General features: G+C 42.1%; 3 protein-coding genes across 3 annotated transcripts; 1 reads left to right on the forward strand and 2 right to left on the reverse strand.

Moving 5' to 3' along the window:
• Positions 1-298: 298 nt before the first annotated feature.
• LOC128768728 (adhesion G protein-coupled receptor F5-like) lies at positions 299-18,628 on the forward strand. The gene is given in 55 exon segments (XM_053881802.1): positions 299-760; positions 1,230-1,343; positions 2,539-2,634; positions 3,242-3,359; positions 3,445-3,487; positions 3,547-3,699; positions 3,816-3,980; positions 4,367-4,519; positions 4,728-4,892; positions 4,996-5,139; positions 5,212-5,382; positions 6,549-6,587; positions 6,782-6,820; positions 6,951-7,001; positions 7,087-7,122; positions 7,186-7,239; positions 7,305-7,337; positions 7,426-7,464; positions 7,579-7,617; positions 7,709-7,741; positions 7,817-7,849; positions 7,912-7,941; positions 8,026-8,079; positions 8,146-8,187; positions 8,448-8,495; positions 8,893-8,934; positions 9,024-9,071; positions 9,149-9,190; positions 9,279-9,311; positions 9,386-9,439; positions 9,571-9,624; positions 9,823-9,879; positions 10,461-10,535; positions 10,610-10,648; positions 10,717-10,764; positions 10,951-11,007; positions 11,124-11,192; positions 11,869-11,931; positions 12,007-12,045; positions 12,124-12,174; positions 12,456-12,629; positions 13,794-13,900; positions 13,973-14,031; positions 14,104-14,243; positions 14,313-14,528; positions 14,627-14,836; positions 14,895-15,041; positions 15,109-15,181; positions 15,183-15,276; positions 16,045-16,209; positions 16,284-17,684; positions 17,755-17,796; positions 17,998-18,051; positions 18,119-18,179; positions 18,251-18,628. Coding segments are annotated over 52 exon segments (5,451 nt in total). The 5' UTR covers positions 299-760; positions 1,230-1,343; positions 2,539-2,634; positions 3,242-3,257; the 3' UTR covers positions 18,322-18,628.
• An 870-nt stretch (positions 18,629-19,498) lies between these two features.
• Positions 19,499-20,449, reverse strand: LOC128768597 (trace amine-associated receptor 4-like). Its single transcript, XM_053881560.1, has one exon. It carries the CDS (start codon positions 20,447-20,449, stop codon positions 19,499-19,501), a length of 951 nt encoding a protein of 316 aa, XP_053737535.1.
• A 1,387-nt stretch (positions 20,450-21,836) lies between these two features.
• LOC128768598 (trace amine-associated receptor 1-like) lies at positions 21,837-22,808 on the reverse strand. The gene has a single exon (XM_053881561.1). It carries the CDS (start codon positions 22,806-22,808, stop codon positions 21,837-21,839), a length of 972 nt encoding a protein of 323 aa, XP_053737536.1.
• Between the last annotated feature and the right edge of the window lie 205 nt (positions 22,809-23,013).

Here is a 23,013-nt window from a genome sequence, read left to right on the forward strand (position 1 = left end):
TCAGTGGAATTAAAAGGGAGGAAACCAGATACATAAATGGACGAGTAAGTTGAGCAGGTCGGACACGGAGAAACCCAATATTTGATTATGTATTCGCAAATTCTGTTTTTCAGAAGGAGTTTTGGGCCAATAAAAATCGCCATTGATACTGAGTGAGATTATTTTTAATGTTTTTTTTTGTTTTATGTATTTATTTTTTTATCGACCCCACCTATCCTCACCTATTTTTTTTTTTTTTTACTAGACTTATACAAGACTTAATAAGCAAAACGCTGCACAGATTCTGTCTATATTTGAGAGCCAAACACGCTGTTGTGGGACAGACGGTACACTCAGATCACAAACGCCTCGGCAACGAACAGCCCTCATAATGAACAGGTTTAACTACCAAGAGCACCGACACAGGAAGCATGGCTCGGATTGCGCTTGCGAGAGAACTACCAACTCACCCAACACATGTGGGTTCACACTGGACCCCACTCAAGGACAAAAACACAATTGCGCAAAGACAATGCCAGCCCTGTCAGAACTGATCCAGTTTCAAGAGTGGCTGACTCTTAGTGATGTACAAACCATCAAGCTTTGGAGATGAGGGGAATATTACATAGCTTTGCTCATGTGCAGTTTCCAAGTAGACTGGCCAGAGCCACGCCAGGCCACCAGGTGTTGCAGTGTTGCCATCCCTCCATCGCCAAGTGGCTTCTCTACCACCTACCATGAGCTTCAGCAGCGGGACTGCAAACAACACACGGATGTAGAAGTAAGAAAAAAATCATTTTGACTTGCATGGAGAGTGGAGTGATTGAGTCACTAAGTGGGAGGGAGGATCTTGATTTAAAAGAATAGTTGATGCGACCACATTTTTTTCAACCTCCGCTACCATTTTAGCAAAGACTTAAATGTTAAATGACACGACAACTGTTGAGACTGAAATGAAACCATCTGATGGCTGAGACCCAAACAAACAATCCACATTTCAAGTCCCTATCTTGATCATATATTAATATTATACCTTTAATTTGGCATTTTCTTTACAGTTGGATGAATGAATTGGATATAAAAGTGCTTGATTGTGTTTGATTGTGTACAAAACTTGTCGGACCCTATTCAACTTCACAAAAGGAAATCCGAGCTGAGACAATAATTAATCCTTTAATACCAGCAAACCGTGTGTCTCCGCCTCTCTGAGTGTGTGTGTGTGTGTGTGTTTCTCCCATACTATGTTTCAGGAAGCTGGAGTGTGTCCTGTTCCCACAATTCATTATGCTGCTCCTCCGCTGCAGCGTTCAGGTGTCAGCTCTGGACATAAAGACCCGACGTTACGGATTTACAAGTGAGCGCCGGTAAGATCCTCACCTGCGTTTTTGCTTTACTGTTGTAATGGTGCCCAACTGTTCATGCTGAATTCAACAGATGATCTCTTTTTTACTGTTATGTTTGATGATTTCTTGATTTAAGTTACACATTTGCATTGTAATGTGGTTAGCACAGACTAACTGATGTGTGCGTGAGACCAGATTCAAAGATCTGATTTGACCATTCATGGAAAATTTGTGAGTTCTGAAAGTGGAAAACAAAATAGAAAATACTTTGAGCCCTTGAAAATGTTCCTTCTACCAGAGCTTTCAGAAATAAGAAATAGGTAACTTATTGCACTCCACTTATAAAATATGATTAATCATCTGGAAACACACACACACACACACACACAGAGTTTGTTTCATTGTCTTCACGCTTTCCCCAGACTTTTGCCGTAAACCTCACCATCCAAAACAAATGGCTCACCTGAACTCAGGCCTAAACCAAACTTAAATGTCTAACGCCCCAGTTATTTTGAAGTCTTAATCTTTGTGGGGACCGGCGAATGCTCCCCACAAATAAACCCAAATAGCAAAAGGTCCCCATGAGGCGGTGTGTTTCCAAGAATTGGTCTCCACAAGTATAGCTATACAATTGTGATTCAAATATTTCACCACCATTATATTTTTCATCCGCAATTTTGCTTTGTTAAATAAACAAGACTGTTATTGTTTAGTAAACAAAGCAAACTTGCAAAATGAAAAATAGGATTGTAGTGAAACATTTGAATATTTTAAATATTTTTTGGCGCAAAGCAGTGACTTAATGGAAGTGTGAGAATGGCAAGAATGATGCAGTTCGACCTTTGTTCCAGATATTATGGGGGAAAGTATAGCGAGTATTCGGCCTGAAGTTTAATAACATCTAATCATTTGGTGCAAGTCAAACATGTTATCCACATATTTTATTTTATTCTGTCAATCAAAAGTCCTGAACATCAGAAAAAGCAACACAAATGAGCAAGCTTTCATTGCACAATGGAAGTGACCTTAGTGTCAAATATGTAGGCAAAGTGCATGCATGCAATGATTTCTCTGTCAGTAACTGCTTAAACTGTTGTAGTGCTCTAGGGGGCCGCTTGAGTGCTACTTTATCCTGGGTGTGGTAAAAAACAAAAAGCTTTGTAGTTCGACACCACAAGAAAGCATTTATTCATTTGCATTTTGCTGTGGCTTGCAGCAATTGTCGATAGATCCCAACATCAGCCAACAGCATGACGAGGAATCGCTGGCCGAAATTCCAAAAGGTGATATTGAGGCGGAAAAGTCATTAAAGGTGTGTACTGTAAAGCAATATTGTCCTGTTCTCCACAAGCTAGTGCTCATAAAAACTGTTCTTTATTATGCTTTTATGACATCGAATTTTGTCGATTAGATTCTGGAAAACAAAACACATTTACACAAGGAGTGAGGCTTGATTTATAGCAGCCATCTTTAAAATGAAGCTGTTCATTTTACGTGGCCCGTCATAGCATGGTTGTCTCAAATAATAATGGCCGTCTAATGTACTTTTAAAAAACAAAGCCCTATTCATTCTTTTACAGATTACTGTAAATGTTCCAGTAATAATCCCAATTTAGTTTACTACCAAATGAATAATAATAGTTTTCATAAGTGGAAGGCTTGACGTACAAAAACATTTCTGGTTTGGGTTAAGGTTAAGCTTAGAATTGTTAGCATCAATATTATACGAAATTATACAGAGAAACAGCCTTTCTTTTTATCCACAAATATGACATTTTTATTCAGAAAAATGGCCCTTTCATCGCCTCATCTCCTGTACAGTATCTTAAACATCAGACTTACCTAAACCCGTTGAGTGTTCACACGTCATTCGTTCATGTCTGTGTAAAGATTTTGCTGTTGACTTTTGTTCCCTTTAGATCTTTTGTGAGAGTAATGGCTATATTTAGGAATACCTTGGTCGTCATTGCTGTTGTGGTGACACTTCATATTTTGGAAACAAGGAACGTTGCTGACTTCCCCAAGTTGGATTTCCCGGTACGTCTGCCATGTTTACCTTTCTGAGGGACAAATAGGGGCCCGATGTGAGCCATCATATACTGACCGCCGTTGTTCTAAGCAGGTTTCAGAAGATGTCACATCTCATGCAAGAGTCAAAAGAGATGGTTGGTATGTTGGTACGTTTGGCTGTAGTCGTGGTTGTTGAAATATCTTCCGTTTCCAGCCCCTGAGGCCCAGGAGAATTTTGTTATTCAGCTAACAGTAAATGCCACTGATCAGGACGCCGTGGAGCAGATTAAGTCCTTCATTAACAATTCAAGTCTTCCTTTACAACTCGGGAATGATACAGAGATCACTGACATCGACATCACCACAGGTATGTGGAGATACACCCCTCAATCATTCACGTTGCAAACCAGCATCAGAGAATGCTCAGGAGTGTTTTCTGGCCAACCGCAGTCTAGTTGAACAGCACCTGTCTTCTGTTGACAGTGTGCATCTCTGGCAGCACTGGTTCCCAGTGTAGATGTCAGGAAGGATTCGCTTGGCCCTACAGCAGCTGCACCACATACGGAGCATGTGACGACATCTCCAGTGGCATATGTCAGTGTATCAACGACATTCCTCCAGATGGTAGTTCCTGCCTGCCACAAGCAGGTAAACACTTCCCTTCTTTTTACTTTGTTATTTAGAAAAACATCTAAACTCATATTTAAAAAAAAAAAAAATGAATAAGGTTTAATAATTAATGCATAGATCACATTTTTATATTTGATAAGAGAGTGAACGGAGATGATGCAACTCTTGGCTGCACGCTGTAAAACTGCACAAAACATTTCCTGTGTTTCTATCATCAAGTTTTCAAAACTTAAATTTCCCATTCATCTCATTTAGTATCCATATTCTGTTGGATGTTTTGGTCACCACATTGTGTTAGCAAACTTTCCATGCGATGAGTCTGTGCTACTTGCATCGACTCATTATTTTTTTCCTGTAATTCCTTCATCAAAATGAAAGTGCAATGAGACGTCTTCTGTTTCCAGATCTGCTGATTGACGTGGAGTATGACGTGGAAGTGGAGGTTAACGTCACAGACCTGGAGACAGTCAACTACCTGAGGAGTCTGATCAATAATGGCACCTTCTCTCTCACTTTGGGCCCAACTGTCAATCTTACAAGCATCGAAATCACCACTGGTAAGTGAAGAAGCGGAGTTCTTTCCTGGAGCAGTCAACAAGGAAATTCTGTTTTGGGCAAATCATTAACCGATCATAAACCAAATTTTAACCTCCTCCTGTTCTGCCACATATTAAACTCACCTGTTTATTGTTATTTGTTAGTTTACTCTCCTTTTACCCCTCTTGAATACGGTTTTGAATTAACACTCTTTTATCGCTCGACTAGTTTGCAATCCAAACGGAACAGGATTTCAGTGTCGGTGTGAGGAGGAGTTTTACTGGTCGGGTCTTCTCTGCAACACGTATGGAGCCTGTGATGACATCCTTGACGGCACATGCAGTTGTATCAACGGCCTTCCTTCTGCCGGGCAGTATTGCCAGCCACAGATAGGTATTTCTTAAGCTGCGACACACTTCCTTCAAGCTCCAGACAATGTGGACTAATGTCTCACCACATGAAAATCAGTTTCCTTATCAGCCTCTTTAACCCGCAGTGCCTACCGAGGTTTATGAATATGAGGTCACCATTGAAGTGTGGAATGCTGATGTGGAGCAGCTGAGAAACAGCCTCAGACGTCTCACCTTTCCATATCGAATCAACACCCTAGTGAATATCACCGCAATCCAGATCACGACTGGTGAGAAAAGAGGAGCACTATGAAACACTTAAATCCCACGCTCTGTGTTTACTGTTTTTTTTTCTTCCAAAGTCTGCAGTGGAAATGACACAGAGGACCAGTGCAGATGTGAGAATGAGTTCCGTTGGTCATGTGACCAGTGTTTGCAGTACGGGGCATGTGACGACATCACCAACAACACATGTGGTTGCCTCAATTCCTTTCCGACTGATGGGCAGTACTGTCGGCCTGCTTCTTATCAAAGTAGGTTATGGTTGAGTCAACAGTTTTCCCTCTCAGGAACATATCTGACGCCGCGATAGACAAAGCTGAAGCTCTTACTAGGCTTTCAATTTTCTCTGCTCCACATACAAACTATCTCTGTTTCACTTCTGTTTCTATTCCTGTCCATTCATGTCTCTCCCATTGACAGCCTTTAACTTTAGGATCTGAGAGAGACTTTGTTTCAGGATAATGTAGGCGGTCATAATGTTCTTGTGAACAATATACCGTAACTTCCTCACTATAAGTTGCTACTTTATTATTATTATAATTTTGGCCAATATATGGCTTTCTACGGACAAACATGCCTCTTGTCGTCAAGATATTGAGTGCTCAAAATTATGAGACCTTCTGTGCACATGATGTGAAAAACGGATCTGGTTGTTTCCGTTTGAACGACAGCCAAGAAAGGCTGGTCATCTACCTCGGTGAAATTAATAATTATTTCATATCATTCCGAATGTCACGCTCGGACCAGCGGGCGTTGCTAAGCGTCAGCTGCGCTAACAGCTGCGCTAACGGCTGCTGAGGAACCAGTGGTCTCACTTTCATGAGCCCGGAAAACTCTCTGTGCTCCGTCAAGTGCTGGCGCTTTAAATGGCGTGTTTCATTTGTAGGCGCTTCCCTGCACAGCACTTCTTCCAGGGATGTGCTGCAGGATGCAAACTTTACATGACAGATTGAAAGAAGCTCCGCAGCAGATATGTCGTTGCTTAGTGAGCAGCGAATAGGGAGGAACAGACACATCACAATCACCGGGGCTACATCAGAGCGCCGGCTGTGACAGGTATGACAGGTAGTGATCGGTATTCACCGATCACGGTGAAATCGGCCGATCATGATCGGTGACCGATTGATCGGAGCATCCCTACTTGGGAATACATACAAAAACAGCACTTTTATGTACATGAAACACCAAGATTGTGACCATCATTGATCAGTCTTGATCCTGGATCATGTGGACTGTGCTGCTGCCCCTGTGATCTACAGGCGTCTATGTGTACAAAATATACATTTTTTTAATCTATATATATAATGTGTACGGCTTATATTCAGGTGCGCCAACAGTTCAGAAATTACGGTAAATGATCTTGAAGGTGACAATGGCAGATGGTTTGGATAACTGTCTCATGTTTGTCACCCAACAGATTTCACAATGTGTCCAGTGACGGTTTCGCCAACAACAAGTGAGTCACACAAAATGCATGTTATTGATCAAAACACACTGATATTACATTTGACCCAATTAATCTATAGCACTCTGCCACTCAAGGGGTTTAAAGATCCGCAATGGTAGTGAAAAAATAACAACAGTGATGTCCAAGTGAACCAATAAACTTGATCAGTGTAAATGGTGTTTAACCATTAAACTATACTCCAGGTCCAGCCCACAGTACCATGAACGTCACTGTACAACCTGGTAAGTTGTAATACTTCTGCATTAAAATAGCAAACTCAAGCCTTTATCAAGCATGTTTTTAACTGGTAGTCCATCCTGCATATTCACCCTACATCCAATGAATGTTACAACATTTGAATTTTGGCTGAAGCAGAGTTCAACACCACAGTACCGAGCACCAACATGACAACTGCAGCAACAGGTGAGCACTATTTTCAATATACTGGCACACGGATTTAACTGACACTGAACTGAATATAATTTTGCTTTTGTTATTTTGTGTCCAGCGGTCGACACAACTTCATATTCAAGTGCAGAAACAGGTAAGGTTTAATTTTAAAAACAACATTGCTTATTGTGTTTTAAAATAATTCAATTACTTCCAGAATCCCACACTACTACTGATGCCAATACAACAGCTGTGACACAGTTTAGAAGCAGTAAGTACCAAATACTGTATGATCTTCCTTTGACAGCTTCACTACATAATTTCATTTTATTCCAGACGTCAACACAACACTTTCAACTCCAGAGCCTGGTAAGTTTGGGATCTCTTTTTTTAGCTACCCTAATTCACAAATGCTCCACGAACAGTATTATTGAACGGGAGTGATTTCTTATTCTAGGTCCAGACAACACGACCGTGTATTCTACCAATCAAACAGGTAAGTTGTGATATTGGGTAAGAAAATAAATTCATACTGTAAGAATAATGACATTATTTAGCCTCTTTGGGAAACCTGTTATAGTCCAACAAGCGATGTATCTATTCACACTAGGTCCAGCGGCCACGACTGCGTACTCCACTGCAGAACCTGGTGAGGTTGAATGAACTGTAACTGTGAAATATAAGGCTAGAAACATGACAGTCAATGACCTAATAAGGTTTCAATATTTTGCGTCCATCAGTCAACACAACTTTATATACAACTCCTGAGCCAGGTATGACTTTATTTTAAGCACAATTTTGTTTATTTTTGTTGAAAATGATTGAATCATCTCCAGAATTTCCCACAGATATTAATACGACTGCAGCAACATTCAGCACAAGTAAGTACAAAATATGATTTTGCATGAAGTTCCAAACTAAATACCTGAATTATTTCCAAAAGCCAACATGACATTTTCAACTCCAGTGCCTGGTATGATTTGAATTTACTTTTTAATCTACAAAGAAGTTGTCATTGCTACTAAGTCATTCATTTTATCTATTTATTTTTCTTCAGAAATGAACACTACAAGCGGTTTTAATGCCACAACAACAGCAACCTTTGTGACAAGTATGTTTGAAGACCTTGTGAATGTTATCCAGTAAGTAATTTGAATTCAATATCTTGTTGTTGAAGGTACTTCAAGCAACACCAAGTCAAATACATCTGCACCGACAGGTAAGATATTCTATTTAATGTCAAACTACATTTTAAAACGGCAGATTAAATACATGCTGAATGATTAAAGTGACAACACCAGTGACAACTAATGTCACACATCATATTTGGAGCGTGTGTTATTGATGGCAGCAAAATAGCATGTAAAATATGTTACAAATATTTATCATTGAAGAGGTCATGTGGTCACATTCACCCGCAGCCTGTTAGGTCAAAGTAATTTAGATTCAAGTTTCTATTAACATATAATTATTTCACAGATTTTAACACGACAGTCAGTGTCAACGCCACAACGCCATCTGCCACAAGTACGTATTGATCATGCTTTTCTTTTTATCATTGAATCTTATGCTACGTGTGTCCACCTATATACAACTGCTCATCCGAAGTCGCAGGGGCAGCAGTCAGAGCAACAAGGCCCAGACATCCCATCCAGATCTCATTCTGCACAGAATAAAGAAGCATTGTGTCCCAGGGATGTGTCCAGGAGGCATCCTTGGAAGATGCCTGAGCCCCCTCAGGAGGTCCTCTGAGTCTCTCCTAGATCATTAACCTCTCATTGAATCTGGCCGTAGGTGACAGTAGGAATGTAGGTCGACCGGTAGAGCGTCGCATCTACACACTGGCATCACCTCAACAAACTGTTTCTGCATCCTGATAACAACTTTCATTCCAGACATATTTATCATCCAATTCATGTTGCAGGTCCAACAACCACCACTACTGTGTCCTCCACCTCAGAGCCTGGTAAGTTACAATGCATTGTGAGAATACGTTCAAAAACTGCATCGATTGCTTGAATTATGATGAACTTTTTAAATGTAACTTCATCGCAGAATTCAGTGCTACAACTGCTGTTAAAATAACAACGACGTTTGTAACTGGTAAGCCCCAAAACCGTGCTGTTTTGTCCACATGCTTAACAATGGAAGGGAAACCAATAACCTTTGCCATTTTCTAGACCCAACATTTAACTCCACCACGTTCTCAACTGCAGAGCCAGGTATTTTATTGAGCATAATAAAATACATATTTTCTGTTTAGTTAACACATGTATTGTTAAATTGTAAACATAATTCTCGTTTCAACAGTTGACACGACGACACACGTCGGTACAGAGCCTGGTAATTTTGACACATTTTAAAGCTTTTAAATGTTTCTTTCAGTCAATTCTAAATAGATTTTTATAAAACAACAGATACCAACACAACAAGTTACGTTAATTCAACGTCTGCCTCCACTGCTGTAACAAGTAAGTGTTACAACACATTTAAAAAGTGCTTTTGTTTCGTATATTCTGCTTGTGAGCTGCAGTTTTCTTATGAAAATGAATTTAATGCTGCAGCACTGATTGTGTCAAACATCCTCACTGTTGTTCTCCAGGCACGACTGCTTCTCCATCAACACTGCTCAACAGCACTACAACTGATTTCAACAGTAAGATTTGACTTCCAACAAAAGTAGATATCGAGAGTGATAATTCGACAATAACATGTGGGCATGTCTGAGACACCAGGCATTTTATGTGAACATGGGGGAAAATATATATTTTTATTATTTCATTTATTCTTCATTAATTGATATTTATTTCCTAATATTGTTAAAATTCTGTAAGCAATTCCTCCATTTTTCCAGATTCAACACTGGATCACGGCTCCGACACAACAGCTCTGTCAACAACAGATGGAACTAGTAAGTGCCGCCTAAAATGTCGTCGAAGATTAATCCTAAAAAGTTAACAAAATTGGGCATTTGTTCAATTTCCTGCTCAGAAAGGTGTTTCAATCTGACATACACTGCTTTGTGTGTTATGTCTTTCCTCTGATTTACAACTTGCACTGCTGTCTGCACTGCGAGTTCAAGAAATGGATCTGAATAGTTTTTATTCATATTGAAAAACACGTTTGCATAACTTTTTGTCTTATTTTTTTTTGTCTCTGCTGCCCTCTAGTGGTTATTATGCTTATACATGGCCCCATCATGACATGGTTTAATATTTGAACATGATGTCTGTCAAGGTAAATTAAAACATATTGAGTGTTCATCTCCATCATTTCGAAAATAAAAACCATTATGCAAGCAATAAAGAACATCTAGGAGACAAGTCTGGCATTTTTCCCGACTGCTCAATATGAGTTCTGAATTGACAGAGCAGTTATCATGCACAACTTTCTTATTTGATAACGCACCTTTGGTGGAGCCTGTCATGATCCATGGTGATGGGGTGAGGCGATACATACATATCTTTTATGTTATTCTTCATCTGCCCTTAGCTGTTTCCCCTTCGGCATCCACAACTACTGCAACAGAAAGAGGTCCAGCCCTGACACTGACCACTGCCGCCACAAGTTAGTGTTTAAAATCACTTGATTGACATTCACACTATCACATCATGTTACATTTTTGTTTTTTGTTTTGGTAGAAACTACATCTACGGTTTCGTCAGCTGCAGATTACACGTGTAAGACTCACAGCGCTGGTGTTAACTGAACAAAAGGTGGTAGTTGATGAATTTGTTGGATGTTTCAGCGACAACACTGGACGCAGCGACTACTGCAGCGCCACCTGTCACGTCAAGTGAGTGTTTAACAGGATACATTGTCACATGACACTGGAGAGTTAGGTTTTGCTGTAGGTTCATTTGAGGGAAAAGCTGGAGATAGTGTGTGGTTGTTCATGTTTATGTGGAAATTGGGAAAACAACTTGACTCTTGGGTCAAATCTAGCAATCTGTAGTACTTTTGACAATTCTCCACCTTCCAGCTACGACACCAGACATGGAGACTACAGCTACAACAGCACCAACCTCTGCGACGACCAGTGAGTACAGTATCGTATTACTTTTTCCTATGAAAACTAGAGGCTGGTGCACATCACAGTCTACCACCGAAAGTCATCACTTAACCGCTGCATAACAATGTTCTTATTCACCACAGCAGGGACGTCTGCCACTCCTTCAACAGAAGCTCCGACAACAGAGGTTTCCTCAACAATACCTGCAACAAGTGAGCACTCTTAGGTCATTAGAACACAACTAAATGATGAAATGGAACCTTCATCTTTGTAGAGTATGCACTTGGTTTACAATTCATGTGTTTAACGTCTGATTTTCTTTTCCCTTACCTGCTGAGTTTTTCTTTTCCCTTACCTGCTGAGTTTTACATTCACCTTGGTTTTAGTTCCTTGTCTTCTTCTGTGGGATGTTCCATCAGCCTCCTCCATCTTGGCCCTATCTTGATTGTCCTCCCTAGTCACACCTGTGAATGATGTGTAGATGAGGTATCATGAAACAGTATTGCAGGATTTATGAAACGGTGTCCTAATTTTCAGAGGGCGCTGGATGGCGCTCTTGCTTTAGAAACGACGTGAGGTTTTGTTGAATTGTTCAAGTCCAAACATTTTACTGCAGACAGTGCCATCTGGTGGTCTCTGAATGTCAGGACACTGTTTCGTGAAACCTCATCTACCCAACACTAGTGCTTATCATTCTCATGTCCAACACTATCTGTCCTCTCCATCTGAGATCATTCCTCTGAGGTTATAGATGCTGGATGAGGACAGTCAGGGTGATCGAAGGCAGAAAGGCTTTTTGCAACTTCTTATTCCACGTGAACAGTGTGCTTCAAAACAGCAAACATAACCACCCAGCAAAGTATGCAGTGATGAACACATTGCTTTCAGGGTCAACGGTTCATCTGAGCACTCCAACAACGTCCACTCCTCTTGAGTTGACCACAGTTCCTGGTGAGTTCAAGGTCCTCAGCGCTGAAGATCATGTCAACAATTTCGAAACGTGACCTGTATATCTGACTTTTTCAGCAACGTCGCCCCCTTCAGATTCCTCTACAACCATCCGAAGTCAGTAAACACCGTCAAACTACTTCCAAATATGTGTTCCTATGTTCAGAGGTTAAATAATCATTTGTATATTTGCAGGAACAACCCCACTGACTGAGACGACAACAGCTCCTCCCACTGTTGTTTCATGTACGTATGTTTTGAATAAGGCTGGTGACGAAACGTGAGCTGAAGAAACACATTTGTACTTTCTAAATGTAATCACCCAAAAATAGATGACACCCTCAGCAGGTTAGATAGGAGCTTGGTCATCCGTCAGAGACTCAGAGTAGAGTGTTAGTCAGCTGGAGAGAGAGCAATTTAAATGAACATACGTGAATCATTTTTCTAGGAGATAAGGAAAGAAAAGAAGCTAATGATCGCAGTTATTGTTTTAAAGTCACAAGTTGACCAGTGCATTTTTTTCTTAGCCACGACTGCTTGCCAAGCCACAACGTCAGCTGTCCCCACAGTATCGACTGCAAGCCATGTCGCAACTACTCCAACAACCCATGCCAAAACCACACCTGAACCGACAACTGCTACCACACAGGAAATCACCGTGGCACCTACCGATACTCCCTCCCCCACTGCAGTACTCCCAGGTATTCATGAATAAGTGTCGCGTGAACGTTTGTCCTTTCCATAGTACTTGAATTTGAAGGACCAGCTCACCAGTCCATCACAGTTTGAAGCATATTGAAGCATAAGTCCAAACAAGAAATTTCACGAAGCACAGGAAGTTCCCACATGCTGACAAACAAGTTCACTGTACTTCAGTTCAGTCAACAGAACTTCCAGTGCAGGAAGACTGTGTCAAATATGTGTCCCACAGAAGTGACATGATACAGCCTCATTCATCTACTTTGTCCTTAAAAAAGCAAATGTTTGTTTTGGGCTGGCAGAGAATTTCACTTGCTGCCATTTCCTTTATTTATTAAGCCTTACAAACTGTTGCATAACTCCTGGCACATCTGTCTTTAACTTACTGCCACTCCCGAGGCCTTAATCTGGTCTGCTTTCAATCCATACTTTTACATGTGTAAAGTGGTGTCTGTCAAAACAAAGTTAACATAGCTTGCATTTAAATAGTGCCAATATATATATATATATATATATATATATATATATATATATATATATATATATATATATATATATATATATATATATATATACATATATATAAAAATGCTGCATTTTCAGTGTGAAATCATAAAAAGATATATATATATATATCAATCTTTACTGTTCTTTAGTTGTTTTAGCATGAATTATGGAATATTCATGAGAGCGGTGGTTGTTAAAATATTGTTCATACGAGCATTACTCTAATTTTATTTTTGTCTGTTCAAGCGCATTCATTTTCAGTTTTTTTTTTTAGATTGAAGTACAAATATTAGCTATTAAAAACGAATTACTTGCTTTATGGTGATGTGGCATGCAGTGAACTTTTAGTGACCAATCCTGGGTTAAATGTTATCAGGCATAACAAGACACTAATAAGTATGTTATAATGATGAATTAATTAAAGCTAACCAGCCCCTGATACACAAACAAATAGGTTGTTTGTTTATGAAATAATGTAATAAAATGTCAGTATTGTTGTCAATTGATTTGATTTAAATAGACATTATTAATTTTTTTTAAGAAGCAGTAATTACATTTTTCAGGGGAAATATTTTTGTAGAAAAATATTTCTTATTATTTCGACAAAATGAATGTAGTTTTTCTAATTAATAATTTATTTTTCTATTCCATTTAAACAGCTTTTCAAGTGGACATGTCCATTGAGTTGGACAGAAGTTTCACAGCAGATCTGAACGATCCTACTAGTGACACCTACAATAATCTCGTCTCACAAATTGAGTCTGTGGTAAGTACCTTATGAAGAATCAGGTTACTCATTTCAATATTTCACTAACAGCTCCATGTGTCACTCTAACAGCTGACAGTTCTTTATCAAGGCATTAATGGCTTTATCGACGTGTCTGTCACCCAACTCAGGTATGTATGTAGAGGCAGGCACAGCATGAGAGGATCAGACAAGTCCAGATTGTTTTTTTGTTTTTTTAACAGAGAGGGAAGCGTCATCACTGACTATGTTGTCCGGACGACGCAAGTCAATGCAGATGAAATAGAAAAAGCAAATGAAGATCTCCCTGAGGCGATGGAGCCAATCGCCCCAGTCATTGGCAACATCACCGTGAGATACCAAAGTGAGGGGAAAATATCAATTTACCTTTTTAATGGATAGAAACTGGCACTTTTAAAACGCTCCCTCTCAGGTCCAACGCCGATCACGATTCCGCCTCTTACGTTCACGGGAGGGGCCATGACGCTGAGGTGTGGGCCGCCTCCTGCCACCGTGTCTGTGGGTCAGGTTTACAGTTCCACCTGGCAGTTCAATGGACGGGACATCTCCAGGACCGGGAGATTTCAAATTCGGCATGACAACATGACATCCACGCTGTCAATCACAAACGTTATCATGGCCGATGCCGGTAGGTTTGGCTTCACAATAAAAAAGAACTAACACTTCTCTAAATGTTTTTGATCATCAAATTCCAAAAAAGTATGACACGGTATGTCTTTTCTACAGGCATGTACACGTGTATTCTGAGCGGAAAAGTGCTGACTTTCACCCAAAGCGGTGCGGTGACTGCGGACAACATTAAACCAGCGCCTGTAGTGCGACTGAAAAATAAAATAAATACCCAATGTGAAGAAGGTTCTTCTGTACCACTTAAGTGCTGCGTGCAGATGTATTACAGAGTGAAATGGTTTCAAGGCACAGAGAACATTACTTTCGGTGAGTGAGAATTCAAGTCAGTCTGTAACAACCATCTGATATCGTCGTATGCCCGCAGACGAGTCCATCGAGGAACAAAGCTTCTGCGTCGTACACGACTACGTGTTTAAAACCTGCAGTCAACCTCTAACAGAGGCCTTCACCTGTCGTGTAGACGACCCCTCTGGTTTTGAAGCTACAACAACACTGACCATTTTCCTGACATGTAAGAGCGCTAGTTACAAGCAGCTATTCTCTTCTCTCCTCTTATGGTTCTTCTCTTCTCCCAACAGCGCGTACCTGCAATAATGAGCTGTTTGGCAGCGGACAAGTGAACGATATATCGGAGGTCGGATGCGATCAAGGTCAAAACTGCTGTCTGCCAGAGCAACGGGGAGTGGAGAGTTTTGGAGGACACCTGCATCCTCATAGAAATCAAAGAGCTTCTCATTGACTCGGAGGTAACGCTCCTCTTTTTCTTCTTTTTTTTTGGGAAATTCCACCACACAAATGGGATGCGGCCCAGAATTCTCAACTGACAATTCTAAACAGAAAAAGTCCTCAACAGAGGGAGAAGTAGTCCAACAAATACACAAACATGTCAGGCGCGGGAGGGAAGGAACAAAAGTGGAATGAAACACTCAGGTACTGGGCAAAACAAGGAACCGGGAAATAAAGAGCTCGGCAGGAAGAAGCTGTTCATTGGAAAGGACCGTCAAGATCTGGCGCTGCATCACCCTCCAGAGTGGGACGTCCAATCCAGGTGCAGCTGCTGATCACACCAGTCACTGTCACACACAGGCGCAGGAAGTGGCTGGACAAAATAAGAGCATGGGGAAGGAAGGTGGAGCCAATCGATTTTACAGAGACACAAGGAAGCAAATGAATTTCCGGATCTGTGGTGGGAGTCTTTATGTGTGGGTTGTGTTGGGATTATTGGGGTGCACCACAGCCTTGACGGTCAAAACCATATTTTTATCATCATGTGGGGACTCTGTCAGATTGAAAAAAAAGTCATTTTAAACGTCTTTATATAAATGGCCTCCATGAGACTGGGTTGAAGTGTTTGGCTCTATGTGTGATCGAGATTGAGCCTCATGTGCTGGAGATATCTCGTGTCTGGCATTGCTCTGTGACACCAAATACAATTTTAAACTGCAGCGTTGTCGCCACTTCCACAATAGAAATTGAAGATGAACGGCTAATGAAGCTTTTTCCGCTTGGTACAGGACGTGGTTGCAGAGGAAGTGCCACAGCTGGTGTCTGAACTCAACCAAGTGGTGCAGAAGGAACAAGAGGACATTTCAAACTCTTCAGCAACCGTGGCAGCGATAGTTAGCATACTGAGCAACATCGCTAACGTGTCGACATCTGTCAACCAGTCGGTCATGCAGGTAGGAGGCGTGTGCATGTGAGTGGCTCCAGGTCATGGATTGGACGATTAAGCAGCGGCTGTTTTCATCCTCAGGGAGTTGTGGAGACAGTTGCTGTCATTGTTAGCGATGAAGCTCAAGAGTCCTGGGTGGTTCTGAACCAGAACAGCTCACTGAACACCAGTTCAGATCTACTGGGTTTGCTGGAGATGATTGCTGGCCAGTTGGTGGGGGAGTATTCCATCTCCACTCCCAATATAATGCTCAACAGGAGCTTTTTTAATAACTCCTTCTTCGCGGAGCTCAACTCCAACGTCACTATTGCCATCCCAGATATCGATGTTCAGAACGCCTCCATTACAACCATGGTATTGTCGACCTTCAACAACGTCATGCCAGTGAGGAACACCAGCTTTGACCCCAACATGTTCCACACCACCAATCACACCACCGTCCCCAGCACCGCTATCAATGCTGCTGTGATTCTGGTCAACCTAAAGCAACCTGTCAACAACGTCACTATCAGCTACAGGAAGCTGAACGAGTCGCTGTCAGTGAGCCCTCAGTGCGTTTTCTGGAACTTCTCAACCTTTGATCGACTCGGAGCGTGGGACGACGAGGGCTGCACCTTTGTTTCGGATGTGAACGGCACAGTGACCTGCAGCTGCAATCACCTCACATCGTTCTCAGTCCTAATGTCCACCGACATCCCCGACTCGATCCGGGAGCTGCTGGATGTCATCACCTACGTCGGGGTTGGGATCTCCATCGCAAGCCTCCTGATATGTCTGGTTATCGAAGCCTTTGTGTGGAAAGCCGTCACCATAAACAGCACTGCTTTCATGCGGCACGTGTCCATTGTCAACACCGCCCTCAGCCTGCTGACCGCCGACATTTGCTTCATCATTGGAGCCGCTGTCGCTAAAAATTCTCTTGAAAACCCACATGAGAACTTTGAAGTCCCGATTGGTCCGTGCAGCACCGCAACCTTTTTCATGCACCTGTCCTACCTGGCCCTCTTCTTCTGGATGCTTGTTTCAGGACTTCTCCTCTTCTATCGGACAGTGATGGTTCTCTCCCAGATGGCCAGGTCCACCATGCTGGCCGTCGGCTTCACCGTGGGCTACGGATGCCCTCTCCTCATCGCCGTGATCACCGTCGCGGTCACCGCTCCGGGAAATGGCTACATCCGAAAGGAGAGCGCTTGCTGGCTGAACTGGACGGAAACAAAAGCCTTGCTGGCGCTGGTCATTCCAGCCCTGACCATCGTGCTCATTAACATTTTGATCATCATCATCGTTTTGTTTAAAATACTCCGAAGGGGCGTCGGAGAAACGCCGCAGGCGGAAGACAGGCACGCGCTGGTTGTTATCACGAGATGTGTCATCATTTTGACTCCGTTATTCGGGCTCACCTGGTCTTTAGGAGTGGGAACGATGATCTCGCCAACAAATAAAGGGATCCATATTGCCTTCGCTTTCTTCAACTCACTGCAGGTAGCAAGCTCGCAATGCTAATATCTGTTAAAGGAACTGTACGCCTTGCTAACTTTTGTTGTTCCCACAGGGATTTTTCATTCTAGTGTTTGGAACGCTGCTTGATTCAAAGGTAAATGTGTTGAAGTTGAGTTTAAATTTCCTCTTCAGTTAGGGTCAAACACAAGGCCAAATCCAGGCCATTACATCAGCAAATATGGCCCCCAACTATAATACTCTAGTTGGTGTTGCTGAGCCACACTGTCGCTCAGGCAACCATCCGGACAACATGTCCCTCAGCAAGGCTTTATCTTCTGTGTCTCTCTGTCTACAGATTCGCTCCAAGCTTGCAGGGCGGATGCCAACATCTGGCTCAGATCAAGCCAGAGTAAGTTGCCTTGCAGATGTCACGATTATCTGTATGTTCATCTCACTTTATCTTTAATTCCTTCTAGGGTTCAAGTCATGGATCGTCAACTCTTGTTGAACTGTTCAACAGACTGCGTGGAAGAAGATGTAAGTTGGCTCTTGCAATGTTGTTGCTGACTTCACAGCTCGTAGTCTAATTCACAATCCTCTCCCTTCAGATGTATATCGAGTGTCAGACGTGGCGAACTCCAGCAGCAACGTCGCAACAGAGTCCTTTGTGAATATTTAGTTTTATTATTTCCGTCATTATTTGATAACTTAACTTTTGCTCAGAAGTACATTGAAGCTATGGCAAGACATTGTACAGATGTTAGCTGCTAATAGAACCGCACTATACACATGATTTGACTTGCTTGAGATTTGCACTACAAGTTTGGACATTCAATGCGAAATCTTGAAATGGATGGAGCCAAAATACTTGAAATGAAGATTCCTTTAATGAATGGAGTGAGTTTTGAATACATATATTTTTATAAATAAATTTACATGAAAGAGAAGTGTCATGTTAATTCAAACTACTTAAAATAGTGGTCATGTTCGTAATAACAATAAGAGGTTGACAAAAGAGATGAGATGGATTGATACTGTAGCTACAGTACTTTTTTATGTTGTACTTGAGGACTTGGAGCACCTGGAGTAATGGGTACAAGCTCTTCACTCCCTGTTAGAAGCAGGGTTTCATTTCCAGGGCTCCTATTTGTCTGTTCTGTTCTCAGTTTTTTATTTATTTTTTTTTGTGGATAGAATCTGTCCTGTCTCATATTTGCAGATGACATGGTGATATTGACTCCTCAGACTGAGAACTTTACCCTCATGAATGGCCACAAGCCTGACAAGGTCCTGACTAGGAGATGCAGATACAAGAGGGTGAAATGAGTTTTACAGCAAACTTATACTTGCAGACTACAGTGAGAAACTCGGGAGAGACAGTAGAGCTGCTGGGCTTCTGCATCCAGAGGAGCTATGTAAAAGTAGGAGGAGTCACTGGGGCTGACCCAGGACACGCTAGGACAGGGGTCTTCAACTCGGTCCTCTGATCACGCACACAATGATTAACCAGGTCAGGTGCTGCTCAGCAGATCAGCAGACAGCTCATGGGTGAACCTACATGCGTTTTCATTGGCTGGAACAAAAACCTGCACCACCCTGCAGACTCCTGCCATGGGGAGACAATGGTTGTCCTGGAAACACCTCACCCTGAAGAGCATGAGGAGGGAAGACTGGGACTCTTTCCCTCTGCTGCTGCCCCCACGACCTGACCTTGGCCAAGCAGTGGAAATTTCAGTGAATGGATGGATGAATTCCTGATATAAAAGTCTTCATATAAAGTCTTCAAATCTCATTCAAGGTGGGAAGCTATTTCACCAAACATTCCAAAACACAAGCTTTGAATATCCGCGGCGACTTTAAAAAAGATTAATATAGGAACAATCCTGACGATGGATTCTACGAGACAAAATAATTCTGACGGCTGATCTGAACCAGGTGTAAAAGAACCCGTAGACAAATGGATTGAGCATGGAGTTGGACCAGCCCAGCCACTTGAAGGTCACCACAGTAGACTCGGGTATCCTGTAGCCACCGTAAAGCCTTAAGATGATGCAGAGAAAATACGGAAGCCAGCATAACATGAAGATGCCCATGACAGTGGAGAGAGTTTTGGTGGCCTTGTTGTCTGTCTTGACCACAACTCCTGACTTTGTGCTCTGGATGCTGCGGGCCTGCCGGTGAGCCACCAGCAGGATCTTCATGTAGACGATGAACATGATTATAGCAGGCAGGAAGAACACCGCCACTGCCCCGATAAATGAGGAAGATGTGGGTGTAAGAACGACACATTCGCTGGACTGACCCTTGTTCAGGGATCGGACCATGATCCCGAACCCCGTCATGGAGGAGGTGGCCCAGATCATGACGATGGTCACGGTCGTGACGCACAGGTTCATCCTCCTCCTGTAGTGGAGGGGCTGAAACACTGAGTAGTACCTGTCCACGGAGATGAAGCACAGGTTGAGGATGGAGCACGTGCACAGGAGGACGTCAAAGATGGCCCGAGCCCAGCACAGGAGGTCCCTGTGATACCAGCACGAGCTGACATACAAGACGGTGCTGAAGGGCAAAACCAAAGCCCCAACCAGCAGGTCAGCCACAGCCAGAGACAGGATGATGAAGTTCGTCGGAGTGCGGAGCTGTTTGAAGTAGATGATGGACACGATGATGAGAAGGTTCCCGCACATTGTCAGAATGGATATAACCCCGGCGAAAACACACAACAGATATGAAGTAGCAGACAAGCGAGTCACGTTCTCACTGCAGTTGTGTTTGTCGGTCCAGTTCAGCCAGACTCCAGGATCCATGCATGAACTGAGAAGAAAGTCACTGTTACCGATCACCAAAGACATGCTTTAGTGGAGGCAGATGCTCACCTGGGCGGCCAAGTCCTGTCTGCCTCTGACCCGTGGCTTGCCACTGAGTTTATATGCTGGCTGTTGATTCCTTGGGGCTGCTGTCAGTGTCACGAGGCGTGTCTCGTGTGTGATGACATCATTAGAAGAGTGTCATCAGCTGTGCGGAAATATATTATTCTGTTATGCTATTTTAAGATATGGAGCGAATAAATGATTTATGATGGTGAATCATTCTGTAAAGTGGGTTCATGTTATCTTTATGCTATGTTCTTTATTGGTATATGAGTGATTTCATAGTATGATTATTATCATGATAATAAAACTTTACTTATACAGCAATAAAGAAAGCTGTTCACAAGGCTTTACAAGAATGTTAGCGCTTGCTCTGACCACAAAGCTCGGCCTTCACTGAGTGAGAACTGAGGATATTACATAAATGCAGAGTTCTAGAAGTGAGTTTTTAGCAGAGATTTAGGGTGGATTATATGTGCATACATGTTGATCGCATCAATAATTGCTTTCTTACTATATTATGTTTAGTTGGTCATATATATATATATATATATATATATGACAACAGAAACAGATTCAGTAGATTTGATCAAGTCAGACAGTAATGACTTTCAGTCAATGCAAGGGATTGTTTGATATATGAATAGTAAATTACAACAATGTGAGATGTGGAATTTCAGTTTTTCTTTTTTTAATACAATATTACAAATATGCAAGTGGCATAAAACAAATGTAATAAATAAATAATTTTGTCCAGTGCAGACATCGAGCCATGCAATATTCCAAAGCAAGAAATGCAAATGTAGAAGTATTAAATAAAGTATTAAATAAAATCCGAGCTGAGAAAAATTAATATCATCAGATCTTTTTTCTTTTTACATGTTATATCATGTACTCAACTTTTAGCACAAGCTTGAGTTTAGGGACTTCAGAGTTACATGCTGTTTTTGGTGTCTATGTATTTACATAATTGAGATTTTTTTTTTATTAAAAAAGAAAAACTTTTAATATCTATAGATTTTAGCGAAAATAAAACAATAAACAGCTTAGGTATTGTGCTGAATAATGAAGGTGAGTGTGATTTTGGCGAAACAACTAATTATTTATTTATTATTAGTCATGTGCAAAAATGTGAAGTAAAATAAATTCTAATAATATAATAATAATATTAAAATACAATAAATATTAAATACAATAAATAAATGAATGCTAGTCTTAGTTCCTGTAATGAAATTCATTTACAATTTATTTAATTGTGTTTATGTTTGAAGAGGACACCTTCAAATAAAGTATGTTTTTAGACGGATACATACAGTTAAGTTATTCATTGCAGCATTGAGTTTTTAAAACTGCCACAAATGATTTTCCCCGATATGATGATTTTAAAGGCAGCTCGGAACCAGCTGTAGAAGAAAGCATAGATGAAGGGGTTGAGCATGGAGTTGGACAGCGCCAGCCAGTTCAGGGTTTCAACAAAGGAACTGGGCAAGAGGATGTTGCTGAAGGAGCGCACGGTGGTGCAGAGGAAGAAGGGCAGCCAGCAAGCCAGGAAGACCCCCATGACGATGACCAGGGTCCTGGTGGCTCTTCTCTCCATGCGGCTGGCGTTGGTCACCTTCTGAATGCTGCGCGCCTGCTGGTGGGCCACCAGGAAGATCCTCAGATAGATCAGCAGGATGGTCAGCACTGGGAGGTAGAAGGAGAACAGGAGTCCGGCTGCGTTCGCGATCAAACACGGTTCACCACAAACCGCACGATGAGAATGTGCAAATAAGAAGCTGATTCCGATCATGGCGGAGACAGTCCAGATCAGAAGGATCATCCCCGCGACCACGTGGCTGTTGATCTTGCTCTTATAGGTCAGCGGGTGACACACAGCGTAGTATCTGTCGATGGAAATGCAGCTGAGGTTGAGAATAGAACAGCTGCACAGAGACACGTCCAGGATGCCCCGAACTCTACACAAGGAGTCGTAAAGACGGCGGCAGGAGCTTTCGGAGGACTTCATGGAGAGAGGGAAGACCACGGCGCCCACCAGCAGGTCGCACATGGCCAGAGACAGAACCAGGAAGTTGGTGGGCGTGTGCAGCTGTCTGAAGTAGGTGACCGACACCAACACCAGCAGGTTGCCGCACACGGTGACGATGGAGAAGGCACTGAGGAAGAAGTAGAACAGGAAACAGAGAAAGGCTTGAATGTGGTCGTCGCTGAATCCAGAACAGTGACGTGCACCCGTCCTGTTGGAGGCGTCCATGAGATCTGGAATAGAGAGCGGAGATAAACACAGAGAGTCCATCTAGAGTAAAGGATGTAGACTTCTTCATACCTCCCCAGGTGAGCAGCGCCTCCGCAGCTGGACGCTCCGGCCTCAAACAGCTTCAACTATATCCACCTCGGCCTTATGAATATTCATAAGCATCGCCCAATCAGACCACAGTTTTAGTCCCTGTGGTGGCTCTGTTTGTTTGAATTTTGATTTACTCCTCATCATACATTTTATT

The sequence above is a fragment of the Synchiropus splendidus genome, chromosome 12 (genome assembly GCF_027744825.2).
Source record: "Synchiropus splendidus isolate RoL2022-P1 chromosome 12, RoL_Sspl_1.0, whole genome shotgun sequence".
In the NCBI taxonomy this organism is placed as follows: Eukaryota; Metazoa; Chordata; class Actinopteri; order Syngnathiformes; family Callionymidae; genus Synchiropus; species Synchiropus splendidus.

Bases quoted from the DNA above. Each gene is read 5' to 3' on its own strand.
- LOC128768598 (XM_053881561.1), bottom strand. From the start codon at position 22,808: ATGGACTCTCTGTGTTTATCTCCGCTCTCTATTCCAGATCTCATGGAC.
- LOC128768597 (XM_053881560.1), bottom strand. From the start codon at position 20,449: ATGGATCCTGGAGTCTGGCTGAACTGGACCGACAAACACAACTGCAGT.